At 40.2% G+C, this 13,778-nt stretch overlaps 1 protein-coding gene across 1 annotated transcript; it reads left to right on the top strand.

The window, feature by feature from the left end:
• Nucleotides 1-3,983: 3,983 nt before the first annotated feature.
• On the top strand, nt 3,984-13,704 carry LOC134824270 (uncharacterized). The gene is made up of 5 exons (XM_063836064.1): nt 3,984-4,623; nt 6,144-6,273; nt 7,776-8,031; nt 10,267-10,344; nt 12,169-13,704. Exons 1-5 carry the CDS (start codon nt 4,016-4,018, stop codon nt 13,482-13,484), a joined length of 2,388 nt encoding a protein of 795 aa, XP_063692134.1. The 5' UTR covers nt 3,984-4,015; the 3' UTR covers nt 13,485-13,704.
• The last annotated feature ends 74 nt before the right edge of the window (nt 13,705-13,778 follow it).

Raw genomic sequence — 13,778 nt, forward strand, 5'->3', positions numbered from 1 at the left:
TAGGCCCTGAAAGCAGATGTTTGGGGCCTCGGGCCATTTACATTACGTAATCATTGCGAAGAGAGAGGCGGTCTTCATATGATGTTTGTTTGTGTAATTTTACGAGCCAGATGTTTTGTGTTTGAGTCAAAAGTTCTAAATATTCTGTTACCAGTGCACAGCAAGTTCATCGAGTGTAGTATGAACTTTCAGCACATAAGATAAGAACTACTGAGCAGCTGGATAGTTACTCATTCAGATGTGAAATCATTGTACATTTGTTTAATCGAAAGACGCTCTCAATTTTGTTCAAAACAGTGTTCACTTCAATTAAAATTAATGGGATCCACCTGATTATCCCAAAGCAACAAAATGGACAGAAAAGACTATAACAGTTTTGGAAACTACTTCGTAATAAGTGCTGCAGGCGATCGGCAAAATACGTACTCTTATCTTCACGCGCATTTCCAAATATGGTCATGCATGATGACGTCACACGCATAACAACGGGTTTATTTTGCAAAGTTATTTTTCTAGCTTGTTGCGCGCAGCATCAAAAACAGTTTTTCTGTAATAACTTTTTAAAATGAGAAGCCCCAATTTTCCTCCTGGGGAGGTAACGTTATTTTTACAAGACGAACATTTTGCAAAAAACCGGAAGTCGCTATCTTTTTTACTTCCGAAGTTAGGCCCCTAACGGTTAGGTTTCCTGGGTCGGCGCGGCACGGTAGAACATTCCGCCGATCTAAAGGTGTCGATGTGAGAAACCTCATTGAGTGCGTGGCGCGGCACAGTAACGCATCGCGCTACAATAGTTAAGGCGCCCCCGCTCCACTCAAAAAGCGCCCCCCTTTCTGGAGCGCGTTTGCTTCGCTCGCTAGATTTGTCCGATCCGAGGGCCATTGCAATTTTTATTTTAAAACGGACCATGAGCTGCCATGAATTGACATCGTAAATTAAGTTATAGACCTAATAGTGCATGTACAGTGGGGTGACATATGTTTTCTTCACTTTTGAATGCGCGCATTGTTGCGCGCGAGTTTGCGTGCACATCACGCGATATTGTTAGCAGTGAATGTAATTACGAGTCTGGAAAATTTGTTTAGTGCGAGGTCCAGACCCTTTGGCGTATTTGTAGTAAATTTTGTGAGTACGATGTAACATTTCTGACACCACTTAAAACTAAGGATTAGGGAAGTCTTCACAATATCCAACTTAGCATAGAAAACTTATAATATCTCTGGCTGAAAATTGACAACTCTGACGGTATTTATTTTAATCAACTGAGAAACATTTGGTCTTGTTATTGTAGGTTTACAACCTACCAGGACGCGCGCCGAGTTGGACTCGTCGACGGTCTAATACATGGAACAAATATTTTACGAGTATCACCCGTTAAGTCTTGTTACCATGTCAATTTTATTGTAATCGAACAATGCAGTACAAAGATATTCCGTTTTAAACTTCATGGTAATGTTAAAGTAGAGACAAATTCTTAGCTTGCTATTAAAACATATGCTCCTTCATAAATATTATCACTATCGTGATCAAACCCCTTATTTAAGGGCCTGCCGGTCTCTTCTGAAGTACAAATGAACCTAATTTCTACCATACGAGAAAAGTTCCGAATTTTTGAATTTTGTAAATCGGTGGTCCGGAGCGGAGTTATGGTTTAATTAAAATTGTTAGCTTAACACTGTTTGTATTGTCATTATCAGAAGTGACGAAAACGTGTGTCACCCCACTGTATCATGTACAGCTGGTTCATGATGCAGATTTGGTTATACATTTGGTTATACATCATATATATCTTAAACCCTAAAAGGTCATGGAGTGCTTGTTGGATGGGGGTCTAAACTGCTTTTTGTTGTGATGTGATTTAGTGGTTTTATATATATTATTACAATGGGTTTTATTTTTACCTCAGTTTTTAAATTTGTACCATTTTTACAGAATTTTGTATATAGGGTCATTGCTATATTATGTGTATATTGTACTTGAATATTTTTACGTCAAAAAAAGTTGGTTATACAAAGTCAGAATTTTGTTCGCGTTTCGTTGTCGTTTGACATTAGACACAACATTCGAAACAGCCGTTTGGTAATTTGCCTGATTAGTGGTGTTTAGTGATAAACAATGAAACAATTTTGTCTGTGTATCATATTAAAGTTAGTATTACGAGGAGAACTGTTTTAAGCTGCTGCATATTTTATATAAAATTATATTATGTTAAAGTTGGTCATGTAACATCAATGGGATAAATTATCAAATATGCCGTACTTAGTTTACGCGAACATTCAGTTGAATGTATGTTGTTATAAAAATCTTCACAGCTGGTCGAATATGCAGAAATGCACTGGCGGTGTACAATTAATATTTAATACAGAGTTGTCTTAGCAGTCTCTACTTTCTTTTTAGCGTAGTCTTTATTACGAGGAACCGATTCAGTGGAGATAAGTCAATTTTGTACGACTAATTTTAGTCAAAGTTTAGGCTACGATGAACGATGCCGTTTCTTACTTGTCGCAGGTTAATATTATTCATATGTTATTGATATAAGAATGATAACTGTGTTCAAAGAATGAGGAGTGTTGGTTGGCGTCTTGTAAATGTGTGTAGACTGTAGATGAGAACATCGATAGAATAATACTGAATAGTATAGGTACTGATCATGATTGGTAGTACTCTCGAGAAATTATGTAGTGTTGTTAGTGTTGTTAGTTAATTTCGTTCTGTATTGCAAAGGTAAGTTTGTAACATAAAGTGGAATGTTAAACTCAATGCAATTGTGAATAATGGTGCGGATGGAATAAATCTGATCAATACATGTGCATGAGCGGTTCCATCTGAACCCATACTGATTCTCCCTAAGAAGACACTTCATTCCAACATCCAGCCTCTTAAGAAGAACCATTTGAAACCAACCATTTGAAACCAACCATTATCATTAGATGCTTAAACTAAGACTAACATACATGTGGATCGAGGAATAGACAATTTTTGTCTTTTTACATCATTCACCTATATAATGACTGATATGCTGAATTTGGGCACTCGGGACATGATTAAATGTAAACAGTACAAGTAAATTTGTTGTTTTCTTGAAAAATGTGTTGTTTTCTTGATAAAATTTTAAGCTGTGTATAACTGTAAATAATATTACTAACGTAATTCCAAAGTGGGCATCTATGTAATTTTCAACATTAATTGTTACCTTCATGCCCACAGTTCACTGTTAAATCATATCTTATTTTATCACTCATTAATTTATTACTTATTATGTTTTACAATTTACATGCTATATCCGTATGTCCCCAGAAGGGTGTTCTTCTAACAGTTTTCGACTGACTTGAATGTCCTGCACAGCAGATTGAAGCTTCTTAAATTATTTTTTATTCTTATTGTATTGCTGTGTAAATTTGATTCTAATTCTAATTCTAATTCTAATGTGTGACTTTTTGCTAATAGCTGGCACACAGACATGTAGGAATTAGTTTAAAGACACAGCCAAACATTATCTTGTCAATTAAAAAACACATTAAAAAACACGCCTTGATCTTTTTAATATTTTGACAAGAACCATTAATAGAGCAGATATCAAAATGACTTTTTGCTGAATTCTGTCACCTACTGGAATTGCTAATGATGACTTAAATGCTGAAAGCAGTTACTCACTTCTATCTATCAGTGTAATGGGAACGATTTTTGAGCAAAATGTAACGAAATTGATGAAATTAGTCATTTGGAGGTTAAAATGGTTCATATTCTGCTTGAGCCTGGAACTTCGTTTTTTCAGATCACAACTGCTGAATATTTTCACTTCATCTTATGTACATTGTTCAAATGTATGGTTGCACTTTAAAAAGTATTTTGACTTTTTCCTCATTTTGTGCACTCTACTTTGAAAAAGGTAAAATCTGCAAAACAGTGTCACTTTTAAAAAACGTGTCCTTTGACCACCGACAAACTTTCACCCTGCGACCACAGGTTTTCTAATATATATAATTTCAACATCATTATAGCTAGGATACAAGTCATGGACTCAGATAATTGTGAGAGCTTGAATGATCATAGTGATGCTGAGAAAGAGATGAACTCAGATAATTGTGAGAGCTTGGATGATCATAGTGATTCTGAGGAAGAGATGAACGTTGATGTACAAGAGAAGAATGAGTATAATTTTGGCTTCTTTGAGAAACTTTTGAGTGTGCTTTCTCTTACTGTGAGGAAAAACTTGTCGCATACTGCTGTTGACGAGCTGCTTCATTCGACGGAATTGTATAAAGGTGTAAATTTGGAATACAAAGAGCTTGAATCAGTATACCAGATGCGGAGATACATTGATAGAAACATGCTACGTCCTAAAGTTTATTATCTTTGTCCTTCCTCAAACTGCTCAGGGTCATATCTGGAAGAAAGTGTTCCAAACAGTTGCACCCAAGAGGATTGCAATGAAACGTTGGTAATAGAAAAGCTTAGAAAGAAGGGACAGTACTTTCTTTACACACCTTTGGCAACCCAGATCAAACAGATTCTTGAGATTGTAGAGATGGAGAAAATTATGAGCGACTATCTGGATGGAGCTGTGCTACAAGGAATGCAATGTTATCCTAACAGCCTGAGAAACATCTTCTCATCAAAAAGGTCAGTTCCAAAATAAAGGCAAGACTAGGTGGTAAGGTGGTAGGAGGTCAACCTTGAATCGTCATTCTCGACTACAAATATCCAATAATGATTTTTTGACAATAGTTCTATTATTTCTAGTGATCATCAGTTACCTCTTCTGCTAAGTTTTGTTTTTCACTATGTTTAGCACCCTAGGGTGACCAAGAGTCAGGTGAAAGTTTGGTATTAAGTTGATTTGTTCCAAAATTTCATTAAGCTGACTGAGGATCTGGTTTGACATTTTTAACATCCTTTTCAAGAGAGTGCCTTTCTACCAACTGAAACCCTCAATCAAGACTTTTCCATCAGAAAATTGCTTAGGAATTAATTATCAATTATCCGAATTAATTACAGCATCTGTCTTAAGGGGGCCGGGGGGGGGGGGGGGGTCTTCACCAAAATTCTCTCGAAATTGACTTTATAGTTGTTCCTGATAGAGGGGAGTGATATCTATCAGCTGTTTTTGGTCCCATGGAAAAATATTGTTCCTAGCCGAAATTATCGCCTATCAAAGGTCAGCGCTTATGTGTAATTGTATTGCGCGAGCGATTTTCAATTGCGCCCCCTGAAAATCGAGTCTAAAAATCTATCTTCTCCTACATTTTTTGAGCAATCACCCTGAAACTTTCAGGATATGTTCTAAGGACCATTTCAAAGAGATTGTCGGGCCAGAATTTTGAGATAGGCCTTAGAACATTTTTTATTCGATTTTGAAAATCTTGGACCTCGTTTTTTGACGATTTTTTCAGGTCCAAGATTTTTAAAATTGAATAAAAAAAATCTAAGGCCTATCTCAAAATTCAGGCCCGACAATCTCTTCTAAATGGTCCTTAGAACATATCCTGAAAGTTTCAGGGTGATTGCTCAAAAAATGTAGGAGAAGATAGATTTTTAGACTCGATTTTCAGGGCGCGCGATTGAAAATCGCTCGCGCAATACAATTACACATAAGCGCTGACCTTTGGCAGGCGATAATTTCGGCTAGGAACAATATTTTTCCATGGGACCAAAAACAGCTGATAGATATCACTCCCCTCTATCAGAAACAACTATAAAGTCAATTTCGAGAGAATTTTGATGAAGACCCCCCCCCCCCGGCCCCCTTAAGGCTTATATAGTGGTACTGAGTCAAAATCATGTGCTCAACAACTGGTTTGCGATATTGTGTAGGAAGGAATTAGATCTAATGACTTTTATGTAGATACGTGTAGTTTATTTATCTTTTAGATGACGCACGCACTCATTCAAAGTGTTGGCAGGGCGTATATTATGTTTTTCTCTGCTATTTGAAGCAATTTCTTGGCTAAAAATAGAAAAGCTGATTTACCGCATACCCCGATTTATGATGCTATTTTCCTTTTCCAAAAAGTGGGGTAAATTTGGGTTTTCCAGTAAGAAACCAAAACATTTTACACATGTGTCATTCGTAAAAATCTTTTAACCCAGTTATATACTGCATTGGCTATCTTGTGGTTTTATAACCCAAATCTTCATTCCAGGTACCAGGAACTGAAATTGTTGGATGGTAGAGAGAAGTTTGACCCAAGATACAACCTCCTTACTTTAAGTCTCAACTTAGATGGTGTTGAAACCGCAAAATCTGCCAGTAACTCGCTTTACCCAGTGCAGGTATTATTATTGAATAATTAATTTTTCAAAACTGATATTACTTGTACATACTCTTCAACAGAGGGTTCCAGGTGATGCAGGTTTGAATCATCAGTGAATGCCCTCCGCCGTGTTTGAGGTCCCGGAAGTGCTTCTGGACAGCTTGACATGGATGGAAGTTGCAGTTTCTAACTTCCCATCGAGGCAAACTCTTCAGTAACGAGTTCATTACAGCTTTTTCAGAATGAACTAAAATAGTACCAGTGTCTTCCGGACAGTTCTGGATCTGGGCCGCAAGGAACTGTCCAGTGTCCAATTATGTGTCGGAAGAACGGGATTTCAACTATTTTTGCGGATATGTTGGATATAAATGGGGGGGGGGGGGGGGGGGGGGGGGTAAATGCTAGGCCCGGCCTGGAGAGCAGTGCTCTACTTTTCCATGACAGAGTAGTTTGTGGGAGCTTATGCGACAGGAAAGGAGTTGTAATTCTGACATTTTAGTCAGTTTATATGTAGACACTGCACTATAACTTAATAACTATTGAGTAGTGATGCCTCACTACCAGAACCACAGACACGAGCCGGGAAACTTTCCCCAAAATAGCAAGGATGCTCACCTGTACCCTACAAGCTCTTGCACATTGCTATCAGTCGTATCAGTGCAAAATTTCGACTTTCCTCATTAAACCATAAACTTTATTAGGTCTAGGTAATGTACGACTTTGTAGCCGATTTCGTCTGTATCATTAGGATTTGAGTCGCTCAGGTTTTTTTATCAGAAATTTTATGTTAAAATTTGTACCTAACTTAGGGTAATTTGTCAGTAATTCAAGGAAACGAATGAGTGATATGAAAATTAGCCCGTAAAATTTGCTTCAAAGCTTGTTAGTACTTTGCATTAGTAATATTACATAAATTTAAAATCTAGCATTAATCTCATGGTCAAATTTTTCAAGAATATCTACTATAATAGTCTAAAACTAGTTGATAAAACTTTTTTTGAAGAACTAAATTCCAGAAGGGAAGCCATCGAAATCGTCAAGTTTATTGATAGTCACACCATTGCTCATGCTAGTGCCACCATACCAACCGTCAATGTACTGCGATGCTCTATTAATGTTTTATAGTTATTCAAGTTCCTAGCAATACAAACTTAAAGATTAAAAAAGATTATAACTTAATGATAGAGGATCATGTAGTCACAATGCCCGTAGTATTGAGGTCTGACTGTATGTAAGTGTGTAGTGTTGCCTGTTGTCAGGCCCCTCTTTGGTACGGTTCAGTACTTCGATGCAATTGTTGAACAAATTAAAAAAGGTGGTAAGCTGGTAAACTGGTACTATTTTTGAAGGAAAAGGGGGTGGTTATTGCACTCGGTTTCGTCTAAAGCGGTTATTTCGTGATCGTAATTTGTACATGTTTGGCTGTGCCACGTGCAATTACTTGACAATTGTGCGTATAATTGTTATCAATCCTGCAATGAGGCAGATAGATTCACATAAATTGATACTTATCAATCACAGGTGATCATCAATGAAATGCCGGAGTATGTGAGGCGTAAATTGATCCTCTGCCCTGAGCTGTTTTTGAAAAACAAATCAAACGACACCGACTTCAATCATCTTGTTTTGAAACCGTTGGTACTGGAGTTGCGCAAATTGAACGAGGAAGGAGTGGAGTGGTACTCCAGTTTACTGAAGCGCAGTGTTAGGACTCGTGTGCTGGCGTTTTCAATGAATGCAGACTCAGTGATGAAGCCTGAGCTTATCTGCATTCCAGGTAAGGTTGTGAGTTAAGATGCTCCCATATCAGAGGGTTTGTAGCCTGTGCAGTTTCTCCTTATTCCCGTCAATCCTAATTTTTTTGGTCATTACTTAGATTGAGTCCCACTTTTTTTCCTTGGTAGTTAGTCGGACAGTCTGTATTATAGGAGTCACATGTTTTTTTCCTTATGGTCTCGTTGTCATTATTCATATTTTCTACAGTGTGTGAATATTTATCTTACAATTGAAGTGATAAATTTGTTTCGGCTTCCTACCTACCAACATGGGGGGGGGGGGGGGGGACATAGGCGGACATAGGCGGACGTGACATAGACGGACATAGGCGGACATAGGCGGACATTAATGGACACCTAAATTGCTAAATAAAATGTTCAATTTTTGCTGTTATAGGGGGATCATGTTTTTTGTCCCTTCGGTACCCTATATAATAATTTTGAAAACGGACAAAAAATAGAGCGGACAAAAACGGACAAAAATGGACAAAAACGGACAAAAATGGAAATAACATTTAGATGCTTCCTCCTCCTACTCTTCCTCCTCCTCCCCCTGGGTCTTCCTGATCTTCCTCAGTCCTCTTCCTCCTCCCCTCCTCAGTCCTCCTACTCCTCCTCCTTGTCCTCAGTCCTCCTCATCAGTCCTCAACAGTCCTTCTCCTCCCCAGTCCTCCTCCTGAGTCCTCCTCCTGGGTCCTCCTCCTGGGTCCTCCTCCTCTTCATCCTCCTCCTCTTCCTCCTCAGTCCTCAGTCCTCCTCAGTCCTCCTCCTCATCCTTCTCCTCAATCCTCCATCCTCCTCCTCAGTCCTCCCCCTGTCCCCCTCCTCCTCTTTTTAAGTCCTCCTCCTCCTCCTCCTCCTTCTCAGTCCTCCTCAGTCCTCCTCCTCCTCCTCCTCCTCCTCTTCCCTCTCAGTCATCCTCCTCAGCCATCCTCCTCAGTCCTCCTCAGTCCTCCTCATCAGTCCTCCTCCTCCTGGGTCCTCCTCCTCCTCTTCATCCTCCTCCTCTTCCTCCTCGGTCCTCAGTCCTCCTCCTCCTGGGTCCTCCTCCTCATCCTTCTCATCAGTCCTCCTCCTCCCCAGTCCTCTCCCAGTCCCCCTCCTTCTCCTCCTCCTATTCAGTCCTCCTCCTCCTCCTCCTCCTCAGTTCTCCTCAGTCCTCCTTCTCATCTCTCCTAAGTCCTCCTCCTGAGTCCTCCTCCTGAGTTCTCCTCCTCTTCCTTCTGAGTCCTCCTCCTGAGTCCTCCTCCTCCCTCTCAGTCATCCTCCTCAGTCATCCTCCTCAGCCATCCTCCCCAGCCATCCTCCTCAGCCATCCAGCTCAGTCCTCCTCCTTCTCAGTCATCGTCAATCCTCCTTCTCAGTCCTCCTCAGTCCTCCTCCTCCTCCTGGGTCCTCCTCCTCATCCTCCTCCTGGGTCCTCCTGGGTCTTCCTGATCCTCCCCAGTCCTCTTCCTCCTCCCCTCCTCAGTCCTCCTCCTACTCCTCCTCCTCGTCCTCAGTCCTCTTCATCAGTCCTCAACAGTTCTCCTCCTCCCCAGTCCTCTTCCTCCTCCTGGGGCCTTTTCCTGGGTCCTCCTCCTGGGTCCTCCTCCTCATGGGTCCTCCTTCTCCTCAGTCCTTCTCAGTCATCCTCCTCAGCCATCCTCCTCAGCCATCCTCCTCAGCCATCCTTCTCAGCCATCCTTCTCAGCCATCCTCCTCAGTACTCTTCAGTACTCTTCAGTACTCTTCAGTCCTCAAAATGTTTGTCCGCTAATGTCCACCAATGTCCGCTAATGTCCACCAATGTCCATCCAAGTCCGCCAATGTCCGTCCGGGTCCGCCAATGTCCGTCCGAGTCCGCCAATGTCCGTCCGAGTCCGCCAATGTCCGTCTGAGTCCGCCAATGTCCGTCCGTGTCCGCCAATGTCCCAAAAAACAGGTTTCATTAATATTTCAGTTCATTTTCCCCTAAATTCGATCTAGAAAATTCCGCCAATTGGCTTTTATTATGATAAAACGGGATACAAATTTTAACGTGGCATAATCGGCGTATCGTAGACAGACTACTAAAAAGGCGTGTGTCAATAGAAGTTATTTCCTATCGTAGTATAGTATTCATTACAGCTTTTTGGATCTTTTGCTCTTTTGTAACATAGAGATTTCAGAGGTTCTTATCACTCCACATTGCAATGTAATGCTCTGATTAATCATCCCTTCAGTTTCCAAAAATCTGGTTAAATTCAACCCCTTAGGTCACGCTGGAAAATACAGTTGTCCGGTATGTACTAAACAAGGAAAGTCTACCACGATGGGGAAAGGGAGTACAACAGGTAGATATGATGTTATTATGCAATATGTATAATTTGTATATATAGCATATACAGGCTATTCAATCGGTTAAGTCGGTATTCGGTAAACTGGGCTTTTAGGTACAACACCGACAGGCTATAACATATATAAGCCGGCTTATGACCGGCTATAAGCCACTTGATTGTCTAGCTAAGCGACGGCTATAAGCCGGCTTATAACCATTTTGGGGGCAAAAGTGCTTATAGCCGGCTATAAGATACTGAGGCATTTTGAACGACTTTAAGCTCGATTATAATAGCCTAACGGTGAAGTGCCTAGATGCCGTGGCAATTCGGTAGTGTGGCAAAGCACGGTCAACGCACGGTTAAGGCACGGTTAAAGCACAGTTAAGGCACGGTTAAGGCACGGTTAAGGCACAAGGGTTACATAAGGCACGGTTCTTAAGGCACGGTTAACGCACGTTAACTGTATATGCTGCTTGGGGCTGGCATGCCCCTTAGCATAGATTCAACGTAGGTTTTACTTCGTTAATATGTTCAAGATTTGTCTTTATTATCAGTGTTGTGACAGTGCTGCCAAAAATCAGTTTCAAAAATAGTTTATAGCATTTTCTCAATATATCACACCATGTTTAAAAGTAAGACTCAACGTTGACTCATGACTGACCGAGGCCAGGTAACTGTGCAAACGTTTGGCTTGTTTCTCGGCCTGTGTTGGCCCAATTCGGATACTTCTGCCTAATATGAGTTGCCTATCATACTCACTCGAGGAATCAGTGAAATGGAACAAATTCTTAGCTCAAATCGAAATTTCATGGTGTGCATTGTCTTTTGAAGCTTAACTTACACCAAAACTGAAAATGGGACATCTAGCTTCTCAGATATCCGAGATATAGAGATATAGGACATAAAGTAATAATTCGTTACAGTGAGATCACCTGTTTAGGTGGCAAGCGAAATGCAGCATGGGAACCTTATTATTAACTGCGTGATTACGCAATCTTGTCATGTTATGGTGTTTTATCAAGCAGCAACCTTATCAATTTTGCTCACGAGCTTCACAAAACACTCTGTTGTTTCAACTTCGTTTGGCATAATTTTTTCAGGATCGGTTAAAAGGTTGTCGCAGTTGCGACAATTTTAACGTGTTCATGAAAGAGCAAACAATCAAAACAAGGTCGATAGGATTAGGGTGTGGTCCTGAATTACGGATTTTCACAATTTAGGCGATTAATCCTCAAATGAGTAGTTTCAGTATGTCGTATGCAAAGTTCCGAGCCTCTGACATGAAAAATGAATCTGAAATATTGCAATAAACCCAAACGTTTGCACAGTAACTTTTGGACCCATATGATGTACCATTCTTAATTTAGATGATACAGTGTTGTGTATTTCCTCATTTGTTTGGGGATCTATTATTATCATCTCGAGAACCAAAAGGTCTCAGTCATTGTGATACATGTCAACAATGTTGCGAAATACCGTGTCACATTGCCACGTTCATTACCCTATTAGTATTAGGCACTGGCGATTTGGTTTCTTTTGCTACTTGGTTTATTGGATCAATAAATTTTGCCTCTGATCACGTGGCGAATCACGAACTCCAAGTTCATGTTTAGCCTGGCGCCTGCTTTTGTATACAGCAAGTGGTCGTCAAATTGAGGGTTGCTGTCTCAGCAACACAGAAATTTATGTGTCTGAGTGAAGTCTGTGAGTGCCGCACCGGAAAAAAGTTACATGTTTAAAGTCAATTTTTAAATGTCTAAATTCAATGTTAATCATTTTCATTAATTCATTAATTCATCATCATTTTTACCCAAAATCTTACTTTTACTTTTTTTCCAGTTCAAGTACCGGAAGTTGATAGTCACGACAATCTAGTCACTTATCCACTACGATCTGTGTCGAGTATAGAGGTGGGTGAATATGGATACGAGGGATACCCCCTGCTTACTGCTGTGCCGGAGTTTCCTGTTTTCAAGTGTCATAGCATCGATTATATGAATTGTATTACACTGGGGGTGTTTGCAAAGATCTTTAGACTGATTATGAAAACAGTCGGAGGTGCTGGAGAATTGCGGGTAGCCCAAGCAACTGTCAACATCAAAGGATACACCGGGATAGAACATGGTCCCCGATGTACATCGGACTTCGCTCACTACAAAAGTAGTGAGTGGAGAGATTGGGGACTACTGTTCTTCCCCAAAACATTCGAGGTGCTGATCGACGAAAAAATGCTGCAGAAGGAATTCTTTGAGAACTTTATTGATTTAACAGTAGGGATGTCTCTTCTGTTGAGCGATGATATAACAGAGGACAACTTGGTTCAAGCAGAAAAATTTCTTAACAGATTTTTTATTCAGTTCTGTCGGCTGTACGGCGAGAAGTATTGCGGCTTCAACTTCCACCTAATCACTCACTTGGTCGAAAAGGTGCGGTATCTTGGACCACTTTGGGCTACGTCCCTCTTTATTCACGAGGGCTTTAACCAAACCCTATTAAAGTGCTATCGCCCAGGGACCTCAGGTCTTAAGCAAATGGCAGAAAGATTACAGCTGCGACTGACCGTGCTGCAACTTTTCTCCTTTGTTTCGGCCAAGAAGAAGGACAGTATAGCTTGCAAACTTGCCGAGCGAGTATGGTTTCCATTGGAGCAGCCTGAAATTGATGTTGAGACCAGCTCATTGTTCAAAAGTGTAACTTTGTCTGAGTGGAATGTATGTCAAGAAGTGAAAGTAAAGCTTACCACTCTCTACAATGCTGATATCAGCGATGAAGTAGTTATATACGACAGGGTTAAATACAAGAGAGACATTTTTAGTACTGGTCGTTACTCAGGCGGTAAAAACTCTAAACGAATTGATCACTTCATTTATTGCAAGGACTCTTCCCAATTTGGTAGAATAGACGATATCATAGTGATAAATGACGAAACATTCATAACTTATGCTAGGCTTGTCGTTGACAACAATTACGATTTCAACATTTTTCCGAGTAACATCAGGGATATCCCACATATTAAACGTTGTCAGGCGACATCAGAAACAAATGTTCTGAAACTTAGTAAAACTAACTTAATTTTAAAGAAATGTATTTGTCTTACCCTCAAAGACAACTCCATAATGCTTGGCTATATGCCATTTCCGTCGGAAGCCTCTTAGTGGGACTAGCTTTTATTTGGAGTTAAGCAATGATTTAGCTTCGTGCAAATTGTGTTATTTTGGTCCAGTGAAATTTAAAGTGTTACATTTAAGAACAGAGAGCAACATTTCAGTAAGATTTATTTGCTACTTTCAATCATTGGTGATTGGTTTTTATCTTATCTAATTATCAAATGTTCCGGTACACTCTTTTGTACTTTTTCATAACGAAATTGGCGGGAAACAAGCGTTCTAGTTTCTTCTCTCGTCAAAAGAGCGGCAATTTGACTGTCGAAAGGCGGGATTGTGTCGGAT

This window comes from Bolinopsis microptera, chromosome 12 (genome assembly GCF_026151205.1).
Source record: "Bolinopsis microptera isolate Bmic1 chromosome 12, MBARI_Bmic_1.0, whole genome shotgun sequence".
Classification (NCBI taxonomy): domain Eukaryota; kingdom Metazoa; phylum Ctenophora; class Tentaculata; order Lobata; family Bolinopsidae; genus Bolinopsis; species Bolinopsis microptera.